The 25441-nt window shown below is 43.5% G+C and overlaps 1 protein-coding gene across 2 annotated transcripts in view; it reads right to left on the bottom strand.

Annotated features, from left to right (window-relative positions):
* Window positions 1-879: 879 nt before the first annotated feature.
* JCAD (junctional cadherin 5 associated) overlaps window positions 880-25441 on the bottom strand; it is a 44467-nt gene continuing 19905 nt past the window's right edge. The window contains exons 1-3 of one of the 2 annotated variants that reach the window (XM_063100300.1): window positions 19690-19740; window positions 9216-12988; window positions 880-3211 (exon numbers count right to left, since the gene is read on the bottom strand). In XM_063100300.1, coding sequence (XP_062956370.1) covers window positions 3177-3211; window positions 9216-12855 — 3675 coding nt within the window. In that variant the 5' untranslated portion in view covers window positions 12856-12988; window positions 19690-19740 and the 3' untranslated portion in view covers window positions 880-3176. Of the gene's footprint in view, window positions 3212-9215; window positions 12989-19689; window positions 19741-25441 lie in introns of those variants that run through there. The other variant, XM_063100299.1, reaches the window with a different exon arrangement.

Below are 25441 nucleotides of genomic sequence, written 5' to 3'. Positions count from 1 at the left end.
CCAAGATGCTGTCTGAATCAGTCATTTTGCTGCTGCAAAAAGCGGCCAGGGTCTATCTAGATTCAGAGTCATTTGAGATTAAATGCTTGAACTTCCATGAGTCCTTCACCAACAAAATGGAAGAGAAAACGTTCTACCTAGAATTTCGGTATGAATCAAAACCTCAGCCTACGCTTCTAATAAGGAAACCAGGATCTCAAAGGGTAAATCATATTTTAGGGAATTTTAAAAAAGAAACCTATGCGATCATGAACAACATGGAAATAATTCTGAAGATCCAATCAGGGGCTGGTTGCATCTTTAGGGAGGAGTTTTCTGTGGTTTACAGAAACAGAAGTTTGGAAATAATACAGATATTTGGTTTTCAATCATTCAGAAATTTTCTTCAAAAAAAGGTAGTTAATCAAATCATCATTTTTTCCCTTCTTTTGCAAATCAAGAAATACAAATACATTTCATATGTAATTCCTCATACAAGTTTTAGTCCAAGTCATCAGAATTATAACTTTTAATTTAATTTTATAAGCTCCAAATTATTAAACACCAACAGTAAGTTGTGTGTATAAGAAAAACAATGACAAATACAAAAAATGAAAGCTTTTTTTCAGCCACAAATAATAGCAGAGTTGTGTATGTATGAGAAATAGAAATAATTTTTAAAAAATGAGTATTAAATTCAAAACCTCAGGGGAAGCTATTTTTGATTAGAGACTTTTATTTACTTCAGAATATGAAAGTTTAAAAGTCAAATTTTCAAGTTACATAAATTTTTAAAGTTACCTTTTTCCCCACAAAAGATTTACATACAGGCTTAAATGCAGAAAAATTAAGGTTAAAGTATACATATTGATAAGTTTAAATAAATTTGGAATGGTTTCAGAAAGATATGCTACAATAATTTAGAATAAAACGAAACAGTAGAGCATCATATTTTGGTTTGCTTGAGATATACATAAGGTACAATAATTCGTTTTCTTGAGACTCCTCTTTCTTTTGAGGAATAAGCTAAAATTTAATTATTTTGAGTAAAGAAGTCTTTAGGTGGTGTTAACAAAATTTAAGAGGAAGTCAGAACAGAGTTAATATATATGTATATGTATGCATATGTGTGCATATGTACATGTATATATATGTATATGCATATATACATATACCTTCTTTCATTTGCATTTAAAGAGGGAAGTACGACCCCAAACCTCCAGCCGGTTCAGCCTTCATTTAGTTCCACCAGATGATTTGAATGATTCCACAGCCATAACAGGGTGACCACCTCTTCCCTACTAAATTTTTCCTGGGAAGAGATGTGGCCCATCTTACTGCTGCTCTGAAAACGCGAGGCTACTATAACTTTTCTTAACAACCGAATCCTGGAAAGAGCTGACTATGAGTAATAGGTGAGAACCAAGACTGCCAATAAGTGCATTTGAAAAGATTTTTTAGGGTTATTTGGATTTTGTTTTGTTTGTTGTAATCCAAAGACATGGAGTTCTCATGAAATAAAACCATATGGTACAGATAAGAACAGGCCAGGAAAGCCCAGGCAGTCATTTTAGGGCCAAAGGACAGACCACCCAACGATTCACATTTTAGGAATTTGAAATGTCTAAAAGTAGATAAGGTGGTTTCTCAAAAAAAAAGAGAGAGAGAAGGAAAAAATAAAGGGGGAAAAAGGAGAGGAAGAAAGGAGGAAGGAAAGAAGGAAAGGGGAGAGGGAAACAAGAAAGCATTCAGGAAATGTTAGCTAACAAGATTACCTCACTTAGAAAAAAAGGGCAGATGCATAAAAAATGCATAAACTTTGTGCAGGTTGATGCAGTATTAAACACAGCAGAATACATAGGCCTCATAATAATTTGGAATGCCGTATATCTATATATAACGTCTCCAAGCACTTTAAAAAAATATGCAAAGACTCAGTATCATTCTAAATAAAAATACCTATTTCTTTTAAAGGGGCAGGGTAGGGGTAGGAGAAAAGTACGGTCTCGGGGCAGATCCTCACAGACAAAGATGAAACTATGTTTTTTGGTAATTCTAGTTGATATGGCAGCAAAAATTGTTGTAAAGATGTTGGCTGGTTTTGAGAGGGTTATTTTCAAATATAACCTTATAGCTACATTTGAAAAACAAAAAGATCTTTGTGAAAAGTTTATTTTATTAAAACCGTGATATGCTATATTGACATTTTCTAAAATAAAACAGAAGTAGCAGAGTTGTGAATGGGTAAGGGACAGATGCTTTAAAACACAAGTGAACCCTCTTTGAGTTCCTCTCACACAAAGGGATACAGACTCTTAAATAAAATAATACTTCTTCCTTAAAAATCTGCCACCTAACAATTGTTTACATCATAGAAAAATAGCATTTTTGTAAAAAGAAATATAGTTACTTTGTTAAAATGGTCTATTTTAAACCAGCAATTATTTTTCATATAAAGAATTTCTAAATATCCATACAGAAAATAAAAATAGATTAATACTGAGTGCAAAGCAGACAATGGCATGTTTGCATACGCTCAAAGTATTTCATTGCCAGATAAATAATACTCTTAGTATATTACAGTACATGTTTTAATCTTTCAGGAACTTAAGAGATATTGCTTTTATCCTCTGATGGCAAATTACTTATAAACAGAGTTACTTCCCAGGAGCAGAAGACCAAATTGACTAGAGGTGGATCACATATATTCATTCACATTTCCCCTAATCTGAAAGTGCTGAAACACTGGGCAGTTGCCTGTGTCTCAAACTCCCTAACATAATCATGGACCCACAGGCTATGGCAATGCAAAGGGGAATTTGACATTCACGGTCTTTCCAAAATCATTTGCTAGATCTTCCACGTTTAAATTCTCACACAGAACCTGATCAACACCAAACTGTTTACCAGCCTGGCCAAATCCGTCATGAAGGAGAGCTTAAGTGAAAACTCTCTTCTGAATATCAGCATTAAATCTTCATGCTGTAAAATCAGATGGTTTCAAAGTACTATTGCTTTATCTCCACAAAGCAGTTCTGGAGGGATGACAAGTGTCCTAGTGGCAGTGGCAAAGGATGTGTCAGTACACTAAAAACCAGCAGTTTCCAACTTGTACGTGGGCAAGCTGGGCTGACAGACTACATCAGAGAACATTTAATTAGTAAGCTAACATGGTCCCAAGTTCCATTAGCATTTCATCAGACCCTCTCCACTCTGCTAGGGTCATATGAATCTGTAAAACAGAAAAAGAAGAAAATTAGTGGTATGTTTTAACTGGTCTGTTTTCTGTTTAATCCTCAGACCATAAATGAATTTGTTTAGCGAACAAAATCCACAAATGCATAAAAGTTAGTTTTTAGACATTTCAACAATCTTGTTTTCACTAAGGAGTAAAAAACGATTGTTTAAAGGCTTTTTTTTTTTAAAGGAACATTTATGGTCATTACCAAACACAGATGGGAAAATGAGAGTTGCTTAATATTTAGAAGGTCCTTTCCTGTTGTTCATAGTGGAATATAATTAGCTTTAAATGCAATGCTTCTCAACTGGGAGTGATGTGCTTGGCTGATGCTAAAGAGATTTCTTTTCTTTCTGTTCTCTGGTAAATTACAACTCTAATGAAAGCCTGCTTTAGAATGTGCTTCTTCGTGATCAAATGCTGTCCCTTGAAGGCTTGGGGATTCTGAAATCCTGACCACTTGGCAAGCAAAGAGAAGCTTTCTGTCTCCAGCAGCCAGCAATCAGCATGCAGCCCAGGGCTGGATGCTCACCTGTCAGCACTGGTCTTCTAGGGCCTTCACCCACAGGTGTGTAGAAGTCTGGGCCACCACACCAATTCAGTCTACTGCCTGCACCGGAAAACCCCAAACTGTACCGAGATGACCTGGATTTCCGAAACGGGACACCACACAGAAGAGCAATAATCCTAAATGGCCACAACTGGGGCAGCTGGGTGTTGCTAAGTCTAAGTCTGATAATGTCCAATTTACAGATCTCTGGGGCCCAGGCAAACCTGAGGCTCACACAGGCACAATATCCAGCCATAGCAGCTCAAAGGTTTCCTAATTTTTGAAGAGAAAATGTTTAAGAAATCTGGAAGGGGTATAGTCATTATGAAAAACATTACAGAGGTTCCTCAAAAAATTAAAAATAGAACTACCATATAATACAGCAATCCCACTACTGGGTGTATATCCAAAGGAAAGGAAATCCATATCTTAAAGAGATATCTGCACTCCCATTTCATTGAAGCATTATTCACAATAGCCAAGATACGGAATCAACCTAAGTGTTCATCAACAGACGTATGGATAAAGAAACTGGTAGGTACACACACACACACACACACACACACACACAGAATCAACCTAAGTGTTCATCAACAGATGTATGGATAAAGAAACTGGTAGGTACACACACACACACACACAGGAATATTACTCAGCCTTAGAAAAGAAGGAAATCCTGACATTTACAACATGGATGAAACGTGAAGGCATTATGTTGAGTGAAATAAGCCAGACACAGAAAGACAAATACTGCATGATCTCACTTATATTTGGAATCTAAAAAAACGTTGAATTCAATAGTAACAGTAGAATGGTGGCTACCAGGGCTGGGAGTGGGGAAAAAGGGGAGATCTTGGTCAAACGGTACAAACCTTCACCTATAAAATGAAGAAGTTCCGGAGACCTAACGTACCACATGGTGAATATAGTTAATAATACTGTATTATATACTTGAAATTTGCTGAAAGAGTAGATCAGGTGTTCTCACCACACACTCAAAAAAAAGGTGACTGTGTGAGGTGATAAGACATGTTAATTAGCTTGATTGTGATTATTCCACAATATCTATGTACATCAAAACATCACGTGTATACCTTACATATATACAATTTCTGTCAATCATACTTTAGTAAAGATGGGAAGAAAAAAGCAAGGCTTAGCACAGTGCAAAAAGGTGATTCATTAAAACAAAAAGAAATCTAGAAGGGTGGTACAACTTGAGAGTTAGAAAAACAATTATAAAACAATCTTTTCTGAAACTCATCGGGACAACTGTGTATTATGAAGGCCCACATAGACTCCAAATTCTGTAGCAGTGAAATGTTTTACCATGTCCTCCTCACACTTTATCAACTTGGCCAAGATAGATTTAGGATTTGATAAGTATGACGATTGTGTCAACTATGACAGTGTGGAGAGCACTGTGAGTCCAACATTATAAACCAGGTGGGACAGTCTCTGAACTTAGGCAAAGGCATCTCCTCCTGCTCAAACATGATTATCTGCACCCAGGGCCCAGCGTTCATGTGAGTGAGCGCCCTCTGACATTTTACACTTAGCAACAGCCACGTGCCAACATAAGACATTAACAGCTGAGCACTACGCTTTTGTGCTCCATCAGCCTCACGGTGTGCCGATTCTGATGGGGCCCTCCTGTGAGCAGAGATGTCTTCTTCACCAAGAATGAGGTGGGCAGTCAGTAGGACGAGAATGTGGGAAGGTCACACCTCCTGCTGGTGGGAGGTCTGGGAGAGGCTGAACATGTATTAAGCCTCAAATTACACAGACACTGGGCACTGAACAGCTCACCTCAATGCCAGGTACCCTGAAGATACCACCACCCCACAGCTCCACAGGTGAAGCTCAGGGTCCAGACATGGGGAGCCACAGAAAGAATTCTGCAGAACAATAGGGTTTCCTCAGCTCATGGATGGTCTAGGTCCAACAGCAATATGATGTGTGCCATGTAACACTATTTTAAATGTTCTAGTAGCCACATTAAAAGGGATAAAAGAAAAAAGTAAAATCAACTTTAATAATATATTTTATTTCATCAAATATATCTAAAATATCATTTCAACATGCAATCAATATAAAAGTCGATATTTTAGATTCTTTTTTTTTATACTGTCCTTGAAATCTCATGTGTATTTTATACTAACAGCACGTATCAATTTGGATGAGCCACATTTCAAGTGCTCAGAAGCAATAGGTGACAAGGGGCTACTACATCAGATAGCACAGGTCTAGAGCATAGGGTGGTTACCCAGAATATTTAGAATCCTGCTTCCTGTGGGCTCTATTTAAGTGATAACTCCTAAAGGCTGCCCTGGTGAATATTTTGTGTATTAAAAGCCCTGAAAGCTACTGCCTCTGAATATATGCTAACATCGAATGACCTTATTGACTTCTAATGGCATTATTTGGCATCATTAAACCTTCCCAGATTTTCCCCCACTTTGGGCCTCAAGCAGTTAGTCTCTGGAAGCAGGAAGTCCTGTATGCTACCAGTGCCAGCAAATACCCTTCTGGATAGGAACATATGCCACCAATTGGACATGGACTGCTGTGATCTGAATTAGTTTTGGGCTGCTGATTTCTTAGCCAGAGCCAAAAAAGACCACTAAAAAGATGTTAGCTGAAATGACCATCTTTAATCTGAAATAAAGACACTTTCTGATACGATAGCTACTACAGTGCAACACATAGTAAGGTTCTGGAAGGGTGTGTGTTTGCGGGGGCTACAGATACACATGGTATGATCTTGTTTTACGTTCCAGAACAATCTGAAGTTAAGTAGGCTGTGAATATAGGAACAATGACGTGGCTCCAGCACACCAGGTAAGGGAAGCAGGAGTAGGGTGGGGATGGAGAGGGGGATTCTCATATTTAAAAGGATAAAACACGTTAAAAGGAAAACAAAGTCCAAGAGTTTATCAGCAACAAGGATTTATTCTAATGTATGAAGCAACAGTGAGTGGGTGGAAAAGTGAACATATGTCAAAAGTTTTACTACCTCAATCATATGACCCCTATTCCTCTCAAAATGACTGGAACTGCATATTCAGGCCTGCTGACTATCACACGAAAGGCCCATGGAGGGTCTCTTGAGCCTCAGCAAATATAAGAAACCTTCCCTAATGGTGCCCTGCTATCCAATGACTTGAGAATGCCCAAAGAAGCTATAAATATGAGTTAGCTCTCTGTCTGCAGATTTTTGGCCACTTTATTGTGTATTAACAAATGCATGAGATGAAAAGAAGAGAAAAAATAATTAAAATTTCTACTTGTTGGTAACTATGGTTAAAAAAATAAAATGGTCATGGGGGGGTGTTTTTAAGGGCTGGCTGAAAGTTAAATTTGCATTATCTGGGTGTTTTCAGATACCTACTGTACCCCCATTCACTAGCTGAATGGTCAAGCTAAAGATTGAGAGAGTGCTTTATTGAATTGAGAGTTTTATACTATAAAATACTCCCTGAAATACCACATGTCATCACTTATAAGTGGGAGCTAAGAGAGAAAGAAGAAAGGAAAAAAAACCCACAGTGGTGTGTTAGACTTGCAGAGGGAGAGAAAAGACCTAGGGCTGCCAGGGGGCAGAAGGGGAGAGGAGGGAGGTCGGGGAGTAATTGGGTGGGGGCCACAGGGAACAATCACAATGTGTGGTAATGGGCATGCTGATAGTATTGATCTGATCATCACAGCTTGGGCACAGGTGGTGACGGTCAGCTTTGTACCCCATAATATGCATAATCAATAAAAAAAAATTTAAAAATACTCCCTGAAGTATGTGGTGTTTTACCATAACAGGATTTGTCTTAATTTAAAATCCTTACATTATTCAGAAAGAGGGAGTAGGACTTATACAATCATTTTGATTTTTTTAGATGAGAAAACTTGCTTTAGAAGCCCACACCAAGTTTTTAACTAGCGCCTAAAATCACAATTGGGGGGGCCGGGGGTGGGTACTGGTGAGGAATCACACTGAAACTTAAAATAAATCCCAATAGCTCAAAAAAATGGACCATATGGCACTTTCCCCACCATGGCAAAGGCTCCACATATTTAGTATTCTCTTCCTCAACAAAGACCCCGTGTGTCAAATCAGAGGATCCAACAGGGCCCTGACAAATGGATTATTTCAATAATGTATTTTGCATAAGGAAAATCCTGAAGAATCATACTGCATTTGTGGGAAAATTTAAAACGTGCCCACGGCGATTTTTTTTGTTTAGTAAAAATTTCTGGATTCTTCCAGCTAAAACAACTGCTCTTTTCTATCTACTTCTAAATTTTTGGATTTCAAATCAGAAAACGGGGTGAGCAGAAGCACCTGCTGGGGATGGCCTAGGAAGGTGGCCAAGCCCAGCTCAGGTGGTGGCCACTCCCTAACCCTAACTCTCACCTCATGGGGGCGCAGTTTCCCCTTCCTGTAAAAAAGGTCTGCGCTAAATGATTTCAGGGCCCTTCCAGTCCGTGGTTTATGATGTGGACCTTTTGATATTTATCTCAGCTCTTCTTCTAATCATCTCTAGGATATATAATTGATTAATTCCCAGGGCCTGAAGAAAATGCTGGAAACAGATGTCAGGAATTCTCTGGGCCTGTTTGTGTCAGAGCTGAGATGGTGAAATCTTGTTTGGGGAAAATCACTGTCACCACTGATGGGAAACTGGCTTGTGGTTTTATGCATCAGAGAAAGCTCCGAAAACACAGGAAGAAGGTAGGGTGGTGGAGAAGGCCTGCAGACCTGCAGGATGCCTCGCCAGTGCTCAGCAATCAAAACTTAGGGGACTTTAAGAAACACAGCTGGTGAATGAATTTTCTGGGGAGGGATATTGAGAAAGTACACCCTGTTAATTTTGTGTATTAAATCTTTTAAAGCTTCATAAATGCTGTGGTTGTGAAAACAGAAAAAAATGGGAGGGATGCAAAGAATTTTGGAAGTTGCAAATGTAACACACAGCAGAACAGGACAGATAGTTTATTGAATTAACCTGGTGTGTCTTTTCTAAGTGGTGTGTCTTTTCTTAGTAGGTTAATAAAGAGCAGTGAGGGCTATTATTTTAGGAGGAGAGTACAGAGTACAAATGCCATGGTCTCCAACAAGACTCATCTAGGAGCCTGCACCAGTGCTGGAAGACTTATCTCTTCATATTAAGAGGCCTGAAAAGTTGTTTATTGTATGTAATTTTACATAGTTATTTACATAGATAATTTCTATAACGATACATTCTTTTAAAATATACTACAAGATCTTGATTTTTGAGGAAAGCTTATGGATAATTCTTTGAAAATAAAGAATCTTCGAGTAAAACAATTCACACTGTCAACTTTCTCTTTTCTGAATATGCAGATTTGCATTATCCACGAACCTGGTATTTTTTTATGATCTAAGGACTCCAAACTAACAGAGAACACCCGCCCTCTTGCCTAACTCCTCACCTGGGCACCAGAAGTCTGGATCAACGTCCTTCTTCTTCTCCCTTTGTGCCACCAGTTGCCTGTTTTCTTCCCTCGAGATGATGTCCTTGGAGAAAGAGAGCGAGTGCCTGAGTCTCCGGGCCCGCTTCCCACCGCTCAGGGAGACCTGGCCTCCTGGCTGCCAGGCCTGGCCCCACGTGGCATGTGCTTCCTCGGCCTCCTCCAGGGAGTCAGAGTTCCTGAAGCTCAGGAATCTCATGCGGGACACAGAACACACCTCCTTCATCCTCATCAAGCGGTCAGGGTCTGCTTTCCTCTGAGGGGAAGCCAGTTTCTCTTGTAAACTTTCAATCACCTTGGAAGGGCTTCTGAGCCTCTTTTCGGAGCCTGCCACACTTGGGCTCTTTTCTATAAAATGGAACAAAGTGGACCTGAAGGGGGGTGTTGTCCCCACATCCTTTTGATTGAAGGACTTGGACTCTGAAGGGTCGGGCTGAGGCTCAGGGCTAGAGGCTTTGCCGGAGATGACACCATCCTCGCCTGAATGCTCAGAAGCCTGGGGAGCCCACCTGGTACTGTCTCTTTCCCCTACAAAGAGAGGGCTTTTGGTCCAGCCACACTTCCTCCTACCATAAAAGGCATCGGTGGATTCTGGAGGTCCATCTGACGGTGCTGAGCTAGGTAGTGGCTCTTCCCTGGGTGACTCTGGGCTGCAGGCACTTGCCTCTGGCTTGGGAGGGTGGCTCTGTCCTGCTCTCCTGGCACCTGGCAGGAGGGACTCCACAGCCACCTCAATGCCCAGGATCCTTGCAGCCCTGGCTTGCAGGGACTCACTTGGGGGGATTTCTGTGGCACTTGATTCACCCAGATACCCATCAAACTTACTGGCACCCTGCTCTTGTTCCACTGTAAGCCCCACGGACCGCAAGTCTGGTGCCGAGAGTCCTCGGTTTTTGCTAGTAAGGGCCAGTGGGACCACTGTGCCCCTCTCTTGCCCACTATCAACCTCTGGAGGGACCACTTTGCTCAGATTCACAGAACTTACAGCACTGGTGAGTGTCTGACTTTCCTGTGGCTCCCTCGGTTCATCCAGATAGGATGGGGGGACTGGTTTTGTGTCCCTTGATCTTGACATCATTCTTTTCAAAGGAACTGGGCTGACCGCTAGTGCATTCATTCCATTGCCAACCTCTGCAATCCAGCGAACATCTGCAGTCTGCAAAGAGTGACCTCTGCTCTCTTCCACCTGCACTGGGCCTGGGGATTGAGAGTGGGCACGCGGGTGGCCGGGTTTCCGCTCCTCACCCCAGCTCCAAGACTCACTTTTAACTCTGTCCGACCTGAACACAGGGTTCTCCGGCTCCAGCATCCTCAGCTGTTGCTCAACCCTTCTTTCCGGGCTGTTTGCACAGAAGCCCAAGTTCGTGGGTCTAGGGTCAGCACAGTCCCCCCACTGCTGTTCTGCCTCACTCTCCTCCCTGCCGTCACTGCTGCTATGACTGCTTTCTTCTTCTTCTTGAAGCTCCTTGTTAAAACTTTCTAACTGACTTATCAAATCCCAGGGACGACGACTCACTGGCTTCAAAAGGAACTGCCCGAACGGCTGCTGACTGTTGCACGGGCCCGTTGTCTCTCCCTTCACCACCTCCGGCTTAGGCACAGGACTGGCTCTGTGTCTGGGGACATCCACGCAGGGCTGACCTGGGCCCGCTTTTGGCACGGGTGCCTGATTTGCGCATGAGGAAGTCCTGGAAAAAGCACTGGTGCTGGAGGGACTGAGGGACACTTGACCTTTCAGGTTATGAGCATCTGGCCTCTGTTTCTGGTCCCTGGAGGCGAAGGCTGTGTGCGCCTGTGCTTCGGGGGCAGCAAGGTCTAAGGACTTGGGACTCAGTGTTGCATTACGGGGACCCCCCAGCTCTGCAACAGGGAGGAGCTTTGAGCTTTTGGATTCTTCAGGAAAACTGGTTTGTGTTTGCTGATCTCTATACTGGTGCTCTGGCCAAGAGCCAGAAGACTTGAGTTCCCTGTGTTTTGTAAGGTGAATGAGTCCGAGGTCATTTGCTCGTTTGTTTTCTTCTGGCTCCCCCAGCTCTTGTTTGGGGAACTCTGCTCTCCCGGCCATGCTTCCTGTGAGGGCCTGCAGCTCCAGGTCGGTGGAGGACGTGCTCAGCAGACTCTGTTCTCGCAGAGCGGTGCTCTTATCACACCCATTCTTCGGGTCAGCACTCTGTTTTAAGTCATTGTTGTTCGTATCTATATCTGGCAGATGGGATTCTGATTTAACTGGGATGGAAACCAAACAAAATATAGTCTCATTTACTTTTTTCTTTGAACTTTTCTTGGTCTGGATCCCAGCTTCGAATTTTTTGAGCTTGGTTCGAGTTTCGCAGGTACTCCTCCTGCTCCGTGGGTTTGGGGAGGAAGCTTGGCCTTCCGCAGGACCGTGCTGGCTGCATCTCATGTCACGCCTCTGTCCTCTCTCAACATAGGGGTCTCTTTGGTCAGGGATGCCATCGTTTTCTCTATCCCTGGGGGGCTGGCCCCACAGCCACCGGGGGCTGAGATCAGCAAAGGCTGGGCCTCTCTCATTCCCTGACGGGGGGATCAGGCCCTGTGGATTCAAAAGGGCACCATCATGTTGCATTTTTCCATGAGCAGGTTCTTGGGGGGTGACAGGACCAGAGTTATACAGCTTGTCATCAAGCTTTGTTTGTTCACAGAAACCCTGGAGTTGAGCTAGTTTAATATGTCGTATCCGTGGATCGTCAAAGGGAATGTACTGTACAAAGCCGTCGTAAGCAGCAGCAGGACGGGAGCGTGGAGGGAACCCTTGAGGAGAGAGTGGGCTTGTGCCGTAGTCATCCCCAGTTCCAAGGGCACCTGAGGGAGGCTGACCACTGGCACTGGCCTCAGGCAGGTGCTGCTGACCACGACCACCACACACGGGTCTGGGCACTGGATCTTCTAGGTAGGGGTTTGGGATGTGCTCAGGGGGTGACTTGTATGACGGTGGAGGCACATACATGGGAGGTTCCAAACCAGAGTCTGACACACAGGGCTCATGCCTGGGTTCACGAGTTTTGGCGAAACAGAGAGCATATGGATCCGTGTGTACACTGTCCTGAGAGCCGCAGTTTTCGGCCCCGCCCCTGAAATGTTGGTGTGAGCCATAAGATGGAGGCTTGAGGGGTCTCCCAAACTTCGGCCGGGGCAAGGGAGCCAAGGAGCTACCCTTCTCAAGGTTACTGGTGGATTGCAAATCTGCAGCACAATTTGGAGGATGCAGGGGCATTTTAACAACCACGGGTACATGTCCATCACTTAACGGAATGGGAATTTCTGTGCAACCCAGGCTCTCAGGGGAAAGACCTCTAGGCAACGACTGGGATTTGCTTTTGTTTTGAGGATTCAACACAGGTTCTCCTTGAGTGAATGGGCACAGATCTTGAAACAGTTTCTCCCCACCACCATCAGACATCTGCCTCCCTAATTTCCTTGGCTGGCTCCAGCTCTCGAGGCTTACATTCTGCCATTTGGCAGGACCTGACATTCTCAGCTCTTCTTCCCAAACTGCCTTCATCATCACATTCTCTGTCCTTGCTCCGACTTCCCATGGACCCTCCCTCATGTAGAGGGGCAGACTGTGGGCTTGGGCCATTCCTCTGCCCTCCAGATCTTCTCGGTCCCTTGGACTCAGCAAGCTACTGACCTCCTGTCCTCTTCTCCAATAGGCCTGGTCATTACGGGTCTGAGGCTGAGAGGACCATGCTGAGATGGGTGGATCATAAAACCTACAAAACAAAGAGGCCCAGATGTTATGCACAGAAGGAACACACACTTCGCTTCTGCAATTGGTGTTCAAAGTCAAACTCAGGTCAGCACCTTTGAAAAACTGGTTCCCAACCACAGTACTTGCCGACTTTAAGGAAAACATGTTCCACTGATTATGATTGGAAGACAGCCATGTGTTTTGCCATCAAGAGCCAAGGAGTGGCAGCAGCAGGCTTCCCACAAGAACACCCAGGGCACTGGCTATACTCCAGAGATATCACAGCCCTTAGAACTTTAAAATGCCCATGGGAACAAGGGTAAATCCTAGAGCAGTGTTTCTCAAGGTGTAGTCTTGGACCACTTGGAGCACTTTCCTGGCTCAGTCCAGACCTACCGAGCAATCTCTAGAAGTGAGTCTGGGAGCCTGTTTTAAAAACACCACTCTCGAGCAGTGGTTCCTAAACTTTAGCGAGTGTCAGAATCACCAAGAGGGCTGTTAACATATAGATTGCTAGGTTCTATGCCCAGTTTCTGATTCAGTAGGTCTGGATGGCCATGATTTGCATTTCTAGCAAGTACCCAGGTGCTGCTAATGCTGCTAGTCCTGGGACCCTACTTTGCAATGGTGGTTCTCAACCATGACCGCACATTAGAATCCAGAGGGCCTTTAGAAACCCTGATGCCCAGGCAGTAGCCTAGAGGAGTGACTATACATTAGAATCTTGGAAGGAGAGGGAGTGGGGAAAGACAACCAGGCATCAGAATCTCCCCAGGTTTCCCCAGGTATTCCTGGTGCACAGTGCTCCTGAGAACCATGGCTCTAGTAGAGTTCCCATGCTTCGCTGATGGTAAGGATCAACCAGTGGGCCTGCTAAATATACACATTCTGAGTCTCTCTCCACAAAAGTTCAGATTCAGTAGGTTTGGGTTAGGACCTAGGCATCTGTATTTTTAACAAGCATATTAGGGGATTCTTACCCTCAGGCAATCTGGGAAACACAAGAGGAACGCGGGGCAGGATCTGCTAGGCAGGAAATGGTAGTATCCAGTGCAGGCTGCGGTTCATTACCTGGCTGCACACTACAATTTCCTTGTGAGCCTTTAAAAAATATCAGTGCCCAGGGCCCACTTCCATATATGGATTTAGTTGGTCTAGTGAGGAGCCACCACCAGTATATTTTAAAATCTCCCCAAATGATTCTAATATGAATCCAGGGTTTAGAATCACGGTTCTAATGTAACCAAAGGAAGTATCTGAATAACATGGTTACACTGGGCAGAAATATTAAGCTTCTGCCTACAAATGACCAGAGACTAGGACTACAGCACAGAAAAAACATTAACTGCGAGGAAACTCTGGCAACTCAACTATATTGATTAACCATGGGCTAAGAGAAGAATGTTTCAATTCTAAAATCGCTGTTTGTTTTTTAAAAGATTAAAGTATTAACAATATGTATTCATGGTTGAAAGAATATAGGAAAGTACAAAAACCAAATATCACTTGTAATCTTTCTACTCAGAGATAGTTACTTTGATTGATGTCGTCTAGTTTATGTCTGTGGGAGAATGTGGATTTTCAAATAGCCTTGGTATTCTACTAGGTATCTGGATTTATGTGAACATTCCCCAATGCTTGTAGTACAAACAACAGCTGACACTTACATAGTGGTTACTATGTGCTCAGTCCATACTAAGTGCTTTCTGTACATTATCTCATTTAAGCTTCACCAGCATCCCTCTGAGGCAGGAACTACTGTCCTCCCCATTCTACAGAGGAGGAAACTGAGGCACCGAAGTTAAGTAGCATGCTTAACCCTAACATTCATTGGGCACCTATGCTGTGTCATGCATTATGCTAAGCACACCAAATAAATCATGTCTTTTAAACTTTACCCATTATTTCCCCCATTTACAGATAAGAAAACTAGGCCCAGACAGGTTAAATAGCTTTCCCAAGTTACACAGCTTGCAAGCAGTTGGGGAAGAATTCTAATTCAAGAAATGCAAACAAAAAGCCCATTCAGCTAACTACCGCGTTTTACTTCTTCCAATGAATGAAGATTGAAAAATTTCAATCTTCCAATGAAAAATTCCTCAAGTGCTTAATTTTAATGGATTAACAGTATTCTGTCATATATGTACATGATTTACTTAACCATGTACCTATGTTGGACATTTATGTAGATTCTGTTCTAAAATGCTTTGAGAAACATTATTGTTCACAAATATTTAACGCAAGCCTCAGATTAGATTTTTTTTTTTTTTGCACCTGGTCGAACCCTTGACCTTGGTGTTATAACACTGTGCTCTAAACAACTGAGCTAACTGGCCAGCCTGATATTATTTAGAATAAATCCTTAGAAAAGGAATGAGCAGATTGTGGGGTATTACATAATGCATACTGTCAAATTGACCTTGGCTAAATCAGTCCAATTTAAAGTCCCACCTGTAGTGCAGAGGTGAGGTGGTCTTGTTGAGCCTTCTCATCCCTAGTTATTACAATTATTTTTTCCTTATTAGATAAGTGAAAATAACTTCTCATTATTTTAATTTGCATTTCTTTGATTACTAGTAAGGTCAATTTTTTTTTTTTCCATGTGCTTTGGTATCATTAAATCACATTTTGTGGTTTCAAATGATTTCTACAACACAGTCCACCTGTGGCACTGGAGTGAGGATGATGAGGGACAGGGAGGTGCTCCAAGGCCAGGCCATCAGTTCTGCGCAGCGACAGGAGGTAAAGGCCTGGGAATGGAGTACTTGCTGGGATGGGGCTGGAGGAGAACCGTTCCCAACACAGGCAGCAGGTTGCTGTTCTGCAGGAGTCCCTGGTGAACATCTATACGATTATTAATCTCACTTTTCTTACTTTGGAATTACTTCTTTGCCTTAAAAGGTGAGGGTAGCTCCTCCAATCCTGCATCACCACTACCCTCTGATAACTCGTTAAGCAGCTGCTTACAGCAAAGCAGAGTTATGGGCTGAAAAGGTGGAAAACATTTAAAATCAATGTGAGGTAAAGCATTTGCCACTGAGCAGCCTAAATGCCCCTGTGTTTACTGCTCATACACAGTGCAAGCTGTCATGACACTGGGCATGGCAGGAGGTCACAGTTTCTTTGTTGCTTTTATTGTCATCAAAACCATGTTTTGATCATTTAGGTTCTGAATGCTGAGCAGAGCACCCCTTGGGTCAGGCTCTGAGAGGATCAGTCATATTGGAAGCCATTGCTGTGGGTCTCCTTGCACACTCCCCTCCCCCGTGCCACCCACCCACTCAGGTGAGCCCACCTAGTAGCTCTAGAAGCTGGCGTCCCTTCCCTTAGCAATTCCTGTGTGACTCCCCATCAGTAGCCTGAGAAATGCCATAGAAGATGAACCATTTAAGTCTTCCATACCTACTGGCTATCAGGTCTCAGACTTTGTAGAAAGTCCAAGGCCAAGACTTAAAAATTGTAGCTTGTGCTGGCTGGTTAGCTCAGTTGGTTAGAGCTCAGCCTTGTAACACCAAGGTCACGGGTTCAGATCCCCATCTGGCCAGCCACCAAAAAAAAATTGCAATTTAATAAGACGTTACAATTGTCACAGACCTGATGGTGAAAAAGTAAAATAAATCATTAGGAACTACGTGGTTGACGCTTGCCTCAGAAACACTTTACTTTCTTACCTCTGTTTTTAAGCTGATGGTGAGGAGCCTCTATTAGGCACCACTGTTATTCTTTACAATCCTATAAACATTTTCCTGGAGTGCCCAACTTTATGGGCACTGTGTGGCTTTGGCTCATTTTCTTACATGATATTCTGGTTTCACGGTGAACGTGGGTTGTGCTTAGAGAGGTGGCTGAGATCCTAAGGTGCTATTTGTGTATGTATGTGTCATCAGCATAATCAGAACGCAGATTAAAAAATGACATAAATAGGACAAGAATATAAACAGACTGTAATTTCCTGCAGAAGGAATGTGGTCAGTTTTTTTCTCCAACCAAAAATGTCACGTTACTACCTTCACTTCCAAAACTGCCATATATAACTAGCCAAAATGTCTATGCATTCTGGATTACACTCTTTTCTATGTGCACAATACACCAAAATCCCAATTTAAGGAAAATACAGGTCATCCGGGAAATTTTAAATAATCTATTTTAAATACAGTCCATGCGACATAGAAAACTATGAAGCATTTATTTAATAAATGCCTGTTTTGTATCTAGTATGAGCCAGGCTCTGACAGGCACAAGTAGCCCCCACATGGTAATAGTTCTGGTAGATTTGTCCTTTAGGCAAGTTATCAAGTGTGGATATTCTACTGGCTTCAATATATGACGTCCACTGCCAGCTAAAATATGTGCTACCTCATATGGCTTCAAAGCCAAGAATATGTTTTCTAATACCTTTGAGGAAACTAGGTGAGATCAACGTTTTCTTTATAGAAAAATGAAATTAATTTATATTTTTTAAAAAGTTAACAATGGAACTTTTTACAAAAACATGCTGAACACATTAACGACAGGGTGGGAAAAAGATAAGGAAAGCAAAGTGGAATGTGATAGCACAAATACATTGTGTTGACAAGGTCAACGGCACAAGCAGGGTCTTTATACAGAATTTCTGGGAAAACAGGACAGAGGTGAAACAGAAGTTACTCTTGCTACCAGTTCCATGTCTGATCATAGAAAAGAGAAAGAGACTAATAAAATCACTGATAAAAAGTGTTCGGAAAATACCTAAAATATGAACATGTGAAAAACATCTAAAGTAAAACTAGCCAACCGATTAACTGAATATGTAAGAGCTAATTATGAAATAAATTAGGAGAAATTTCTGTCAGTTCACATCACGCATTTTCAGCTATAATAGAAAATACTGCCCTTCTTTTAATAAGGAAAAGTCTACTTGGAATGGCAATATGTGAAATGACTTTTAACCACTGTTTCACACGCTCCAATAAGATTATCTTCTCAGTGGGCTCCAACGTCTTTATGAACTACACCAACTTGTGATCATCTGGGCATGTTATAGTCTAGCACTGTGCCCAATATCCAGGGGGCACGTGTGGTTTAATAAAAAATTTGAGGAGAGGCCTGTTGACTGCCTGACTGAACTGGAGGTTCCGTGGGAAGTTAAACAGGAATGGCAGTTCCCCTCCCTCTTCCACGAACAGAATCCTGTACCTGGTCCTCCTGTCCAGGCAGTTGTAATCACTATGGAGGTCAGCATGGGGGCAGGGAGGCCCCATAAAGTCATATCCTGGTCGGTGATCTCTTCCCGGTTCCTAAGCCTGCAGTCTAGCAGACGCCTGCTGCCGCTGATTGCCTCTAAACCTTGGTATCACATTCTAGACCAGTGGACAGCGGTGGCACATTGCCCCCACCTGTTCTTTTAAGAGCCACTCCCCTCCCAAGGGGGCCAGTCATTCATACCAGATGGATAAGCTGAGCGTAGAGGTTGTAGGTATCACTAAAAGAAACATACTCCTCTCAGGAGAAGTTCTCTTCTCTAGGGTGGCAGAAGGTGCTTTGGGCATCTCTTTAGAGCAGTTCATAGTCATCCGCCACAGTGTTAGGTGCCTGACATGATGCTTCTGTGATGGGGTCAGTGTCTTTCCCTATGGACTTTGCTCCTGATGCTCTTTGAGGCTGGAAGCCCGTAATTTCATTTTTCAGCATGCCTTGTTATATTCAATATACCATACTATGCAAATAACCCTCTGACACAGGGCAAAATATAGGCTAATTTTGGAAAGGGGAAATATAGGGTCAGGAGAAGATTAAGAGTGAAGTAGAGAGGTTAGCATAAATTAAAGATCAGTCAGAAAAGATAAATAAAGCTGCTGTGAAAACGTAACGGGTATCACTATTCAGCAAAGTTCAATTTGAGCAAGAATCGTCAGTTACATGGATAGAATCGTAACTAGAAAACACACAAATGCCTGGTGAGGCTGTTCATGTACTGCTGTGCCTGCTTCTTTTTACGATGTCATGATAAGTGACTTTAGATTATATATAATATAGATCCAGTTAAGACAAAGTAGCTGGTAAACTATTTCAGGAGGTTACTATTTTGTTATTTTTTTTTTCAATGCACATACTTAATAATGGGTCTGGAAGAGGAAGCATAATTAATTTTGGACTTAAATGATGCTAAGTTTAGATACATGAACAAGCGGCAGAAGTAATTCAAAAGCACTCAAGTCATCAATGTGCACAGTGGTAAATGAGTGGGAGGCATCTTGGAAAAGCACCTACTGATATACCTGGATGAAAGCACTGGAAGTCACGGTTCCTCAACAACACAGGCATTGAACTCCCAAGCTTGGGTTTGAGTGCCACAGAGACGAGCTCAGGATGAAAAAAGCCATTTTGGAAGCCATCCCCCCGCTGTAGTGCCAACTTGCTCTGCCACAGGACTTGATATTTTTAAAACTCTGAAAGCTACAAACGGACACAAAGTGCTCTTTTGTGGTTGTCAGTTTTCTGAATCATCTTTGAGCTAGGTCTTTAATATACTTTTGATCTTGCAAGGTCTAGTAAAGACCTTTTATACATGCTAAGTAAGTCAGAGACCCTGCTCCAGAGGCCCCACTTTTTATAAATTAGTAAATTCACAGCTGGTGCTGATATGAATGACTGAGCCACCTGAGAAAGTGTGGTGAAAACTGAAGTAGTACGTATAACTTTTTGATCCACGTAACAAAATCAGGGACTGGGAGAACCACTCACTCAATGGGTACTTCTGGAGTTAAGTCTCATTCATGAGGACCTCTGACAACCTAGGCACAGAAAAGAAAACGAAGACAGAAGTGGCAGGGAGTGTAGCGATACAAATGAAGGAAATCGGGCACCAGGGTGGGCAGAAGGGGAAAAAGATAATAATATGGAGAATGGGTAGGTGGGACTTGATGGAGGGCCACCTGGGTTGGCACTGACTGTGTGCACTGAATTGTCCTCAATGGAAAGTGCTAGAACCTCTCAGTGAATCACCTCATCTACAAACAACGAACAACGTCCTTCCGACAACCGCACTTGTGAGAGAACAAAGATCTGCTTCATAAATCCCCCCTCTCTGACTCATGTCATTTATTTACACGAGCCCATTGGTTTTGCTCATTAAAATGGCAAGGGCACATGGATGACTTTCAATTTAAAGCAAGAAGACACTCTGGAGTCCTCCTTATTACAGCAGCAGCCTTCCCACCAAGACACGTGCCAACATTCCTAGCCACACAAGGGTCCCAATGATCAATCACACTTCCTCCACATGAAAAATAATCTCATAGACTGTCATGATGCAGCAGCAGCCTTGAACCCATGGGGAAGCCAACCTCAGCGGGTCTTCTGAAGGAGGGAAGGAAGCTCTAGAGAAATGATTCTCCACCCAGTACTGTTCCCTTCCTCCCCGATGTGGCCCTTCCCATCTGACTGCTTGGTAGCTGTACCTGCACATACTACAAGTAATTGATCACCTTCTAACTAATTCCCTGGCTTTAGGAAGAAAGGGCTTGGATAGAGAAAAGTGGAATGAGAAGATGATGTCTGCATTCAGGCCTGGGGAAGCCCAGTGAGCCTGCAGCCAACCCCCAGAGAGGGCTGCTCCGGGTCAACAGAACAGCTCAGGCTGTGGCATCTGCACAGGGCTGGGGAAACCATGGGTGGCTACTGGCTTCTTAGCACACCCACAGGGAGCAGTGTAGCAACGTCACCAGGAGAGCGTGAACATCTGTCTGGGCACTGGACGGATGGCATGGGTTTAATGCCAACACCACAGCTTCCTAACTGGATGCCTTTGGCACCGTCTCTAACCTCTGTCTGCTTCTGATACTGCAGCTGTACTGAAGGATTGGTAATGAGCCTTCCTTTCTGTGTTTGTTGGGAGGGATTAAATGAGATAATACATTCAAAGTGTTTGGCACAGTGTCTAACATAATAAGCCCTCATTTTTTTCTATTATTACTATTATTAACCGGATTGAACTACATTCTCAGTGGAGTAGGTGATCTTGAAACTCTTTGCTTGCATTGTCTGCGAAGGGCGTGCAGGTAGCACAGAGGAAAGAGAGGAGAGAACTGAGTGACTGTCTTCACAAGATGACTATTTTAGATGTGTATTGTCTTTCTAGTCGAAGTCAGTAGGCCTTCACAATAGCAGGAAATAATAACACAGTTGACTGTCATAACAAGGCACTGCCCCTTCCGGGCACGGCTGGCCTCTGAGGAAGAAGCTACACCTGTTTCCACAGTGATTATGGAGAACAAACCAATGTTTAGCTTATTAAAACAAAGCAAGAAGAGCAAGCCATAATCCATTTTCTCTCACAGACATCCAAATGGTGAGGCAGACGATTCCAGTACTCTCACGTTTTCTCTTTAGTAAGGATGTATTGTAATTTTTTACCAAGTTAAACTATCTTCACTGGTGTAGTCCCCAGAATGCCACCACAGACCTGAAGACCCATCCTGCTTCTCACCTCCCTTGCTCATTTCTATCACCACCTCAACAAATACTTATGGAGTGTTCTTTGTGCCTCTGACTTCCAGGTCTTTGGGAGCTGAGTTGAGCGTAGTGAGGAGTAGGGACGGTAGCCGCTGGAGATGAGGACACCAAAGGGCCAGAAGGGCTGCAAAGACCCTGTAGTCCAGACTCTCACACTACCCTCAAAGGAGGCTTCCTAAAGGCCCTGAGGCCTCCAGAGGGCACAGGCAGCATGTCACCTGCACCTCCAGTCTAGGCTCTGCATTTGTCAAGATCCTCAGAGGGCTCTCTGAAGCAAAGCGGCTGAACCTGAAGACCCGCTTGTCTTTTTGTGAACCCATGTTTCACATGCTTACCATGTAGTGTCTCTCACTTGGCTACTTCCTAACTCTCTAACTCACTTGATTCTCTAGCCAAAGCAGCAGCTCTGCACGAAGAACTCTCCTCGTGGGGAAGGCACGGCTACCAAGGTGATGGAGCTCTAGGCTGTGCTGAGGCTGCAGTATTCCTGCTAACTCCAGCAGGGCTTCCTTACACTGTACTTGCAGATGTCTCATGTGCAAAGGATCCCCCTGCTTCTTGTTGTGACAGCAAAGCAACACAGGAGCATGTACGGGAGAAGGGACCAGTGTCCAGACACTTCTGGAAGGTTACATGGCTTGTGAACAAGAATGAAGTGCCTTGAAGACAGGTGTACACAAAGACAGCAGGGAACAGGAGGTCTGAACCTTTGTGTGTGTTCATGAGAACGTTGGCTCAGGAAATACATACTTTTCCCTCTGAACAGGTCAAAATATCAAGGTCTACCACTTAGGATATGAAACAAGCAATTAAAAGACAGATAATGTATGTGGATTCATAATTTTGTAAAGAGAATTACGTGGAAACAGATGTTAAACTTGAAATGTTCCTTTTTTGGAAAACTGTTATAAGCAGGATATGATTTGCAAGAAGCTTTAAAAGACTCTGAAAATGAACTGTTTACCATATCCAGTAGCATTATCTAGAATGAATGTTTACTGATAAAATATAAACCTCCCAAGATGAGGGTCCCAGAGCACCACATCACACACACTCCTAGATGACTAAGTCTCTAATTAGTTATGATGGCCACTGATGACAAGAGATAATTACAAGTTATTCTCATGGTTAACTAACAAAAAGCCTTACCAGAATTCCTGGGGCTAAGCAGAGAAGAGCCTATTATGGTATGACTTTCAGATTCAAACCTCTGATATGGGAAGTTATTTTACAGCTTCCTCCAATTATAACATTTCGAAGGAAACACATTAGGGAAACCCTGAATGCCTGATAACAGTCTTTTACATATTCGAAAGGTAGCAAAGCATTATTCAGTTATGGCTACTTGCATGTTCAGTGTGAAGTTTCCTCCATGTACAGATAACACGTAGCTTTCCCCCTTTGCTCACTTCCCCTTTGCGTGTGTGTGTGTGTGTGTGTGTGTGTGTGTGCACGTGTGTGTGTTAGCAAGCCAGTGTTGGACGTGGCCTGCAGAATTTGTTCTGTGCCATGTGAGTGACTTTCATGCAAAGGCTGCAGCCAGTTTCATCCTCGCAGTCCATTAACTGAGCCCATTCAGGAGTAGTTGGTTTAGCATCTACGTGAACTCTGCAGGAAGTAAGTGACTTAAAAAGGGGGACAAGCCGAGTCTTTGGCGTTACTTGATGAATGGTTTGTGAAGAGAGAAGAGAACATATTCTGGGGTGCATGGTCAGCCTCTCTCCCCTGGACACTGTCCTCATCTACAGCCCCTGAAGGGGGCATAGCTCAGGCATCCGTTTCTCGACATTCCCTCCTCCCCATCCCTCGGCCAGTCCCTCCCTGCTGACCGGAGCAGGGCAGACACCCTAATCAAGGCTAAAGCATCCACCAGCTGTCCAAAACGTGCATTCTATCTCTCAAAAATGTGAACTAGGAGACATGGGTGGCAGTCAGCAGCATGCTGGAAGCTGAGCCATCACATGGAGCAAGGTGGAGTGACTGTCTCCATGAGTCACAGTGACCAGCAAGTGGCAGCTGGCAGCAAAGGGAAGAGAAGGATGCCCAAGTACAGAAAGTCATGGAGATGAGGGACGACATGGAGCACAGACTGAATGAGCCCCCAAGGGAACAACCCCCAAGCCAGTCTTTGCCCCCAGCTTTCTTGTTGGCATTCTAATGAGGCTCGACTAGTCCTCCTTCATTTCCTCCCCATGAAAGGTCCCAAGAGACCTCACAGTGTCCTTTCAACAATCCCTCTCTTTTCACTCAGGTAGGATCCTGTTTCTGGTACCCAAAGAATCTACAAAGGAGAAAAACTTCACTCCTTACATAGGGACTGTTCAGCCCACAAGAAGCTATGCTGAGTCTTGGACTGTTCCATGTCCTCCCTTGATCCTTGCTCATCCTGCAAGGGCTTGCATATAAGGGCAGGAGCCATCGACCCCCCTACCTTGACTGCCCAGCGCAGAAGCCGGTGCCCCTCCTTTCCATGATGGGACCTTCCCCAACTAGCCTCATATGAGTCGCTGGCAATACCTTCTCCACTTACTATCCCACCGTAGCCCAATATTTTGAAATATACAGTGCTTACCCACTGCCTTGACATAGAAGTGCTAGGTTTGATCCAATAAATTTATTATGAAAGAATGAGTGTATACTAAATGCAAAATTCAATAGGAATTAGCCAAGTCAGAGATGAATCAGATATGGAATCAGCCTTCAGGAAGCTGACAACCCTGGTGGCCAGGAGAAAGTGGAGGGAGAATTCACATGAGAATAACTTCAGAGGAAGGAACCCAGAGTAGAGCTGACTAGGTGGGGTTTCCAGTGGGAGATGGGGTGAGAGGGTTGTGGGCATTTCTAGGCAGGGCTTAGAGAGTGGGGGACACATGGTGGCAGTGGCTTGGTATGGCTAGCATACTGGAAATGGGAGAGGACACAGGAAATGAGAAAGGTGGTGGGGCTTGGAGGAGGAAACCTGTGGTGCTCACTGAAGAGCAGGAGTGGACAATGCAGACATCTAGCGCCAAGAAGGTCCCCTGGGCAGGGAACCCCACAGTCAGGGTTCAGAGTCCATCTCCTGTACTTTAAATGCTCGTAAGGTCACCAGTCATAAGAAGGATGGTCCAATACACTGATAAATAGCTCTGGAAAAGTGACTCTCTGTTCGTTGATTGGATAAACTGCGTACAGCTGAGAATGAACTCTCGGTCCTTCTCCACCACTTGAGTGTAAAAGTTTTTTGTTTTTTAGTAAGTTCACACATTCCTTCACCTGGCTTCACAACAGAATTGTCATTCTCCTCCTGTCTTACAGGCTCAATATTACTTGAACTAATAATAATGAGAGCTCAAAGCACAGCCTCTTCAGCTAATCAGGAAACAAGTACCCTGCATGTTCGGAAATCTAGTCAAAACTCCATATTTGTACTCTTTTCTTTTTTTTTTTTTTTTAAGTTTTACTAGAAGTTACCAGTCCTTAAATAAGAAACTGTGTTCTAACCTGATGCTAATTGTCAGAGGGAAAAAAACAAGTCTTCACTGTGTTCACCAGAGAATCTTGATGTTCTAGCAAAGTCGCAGACGATGGATAATACGACCTCCCATTTTGTAGCCCCTAACAGTGTCCACAGTATTATGAACACTCTCTAACGCAGGCATGACAGGATGCATTCTTCACACAGCTCCCCAGACAGGAAAGGAAGGCAGAGGACAAGGAAGGGAGAAAAGACGGTCAGCACAGGGCAACGGAGAAAGGAGCCCACAGAATTGAGAGCCCCTTTCAAACTGCACCAGGCCTCACACGGGGAGAGTGAGCCAGGCCCAACGCTGCCGTAGGGTGGCAGTGTCAGTGTCTGGCACCTCTGGACCGATGCACTGGATGAGCAATCAACATTCTCTGGGCTTCATGTTTGCTCTGGTTTGAATGTCTGTCTCCTCCAAAACTCAGGTTGAAATGTAATTGCTGTTGCAATGGTATTAGAGGTGGGACTTCTAAGAGG

The sequence above is a fragment of the Cynocephalus volans genome, chromosome 6, assembly GCF_027409185.1.
Source record: "Cynocephalus volans isolate mCynVol1 chromosome 6, mCynVol1.pri, whole genome shotgun sequence".
Taxonomy (NCBI): domain Eukaryota; kingdom Metazoa; phylum Chordata; class Mammalia; order Dermoptera; family Cynocephalidae; genus Cynocephalus; species Cynocephalus volans.
Note: the sequence above shows the minus strand (reverse complement) of the source record. Positions and strands in the feature narration are given on the sequence as shown.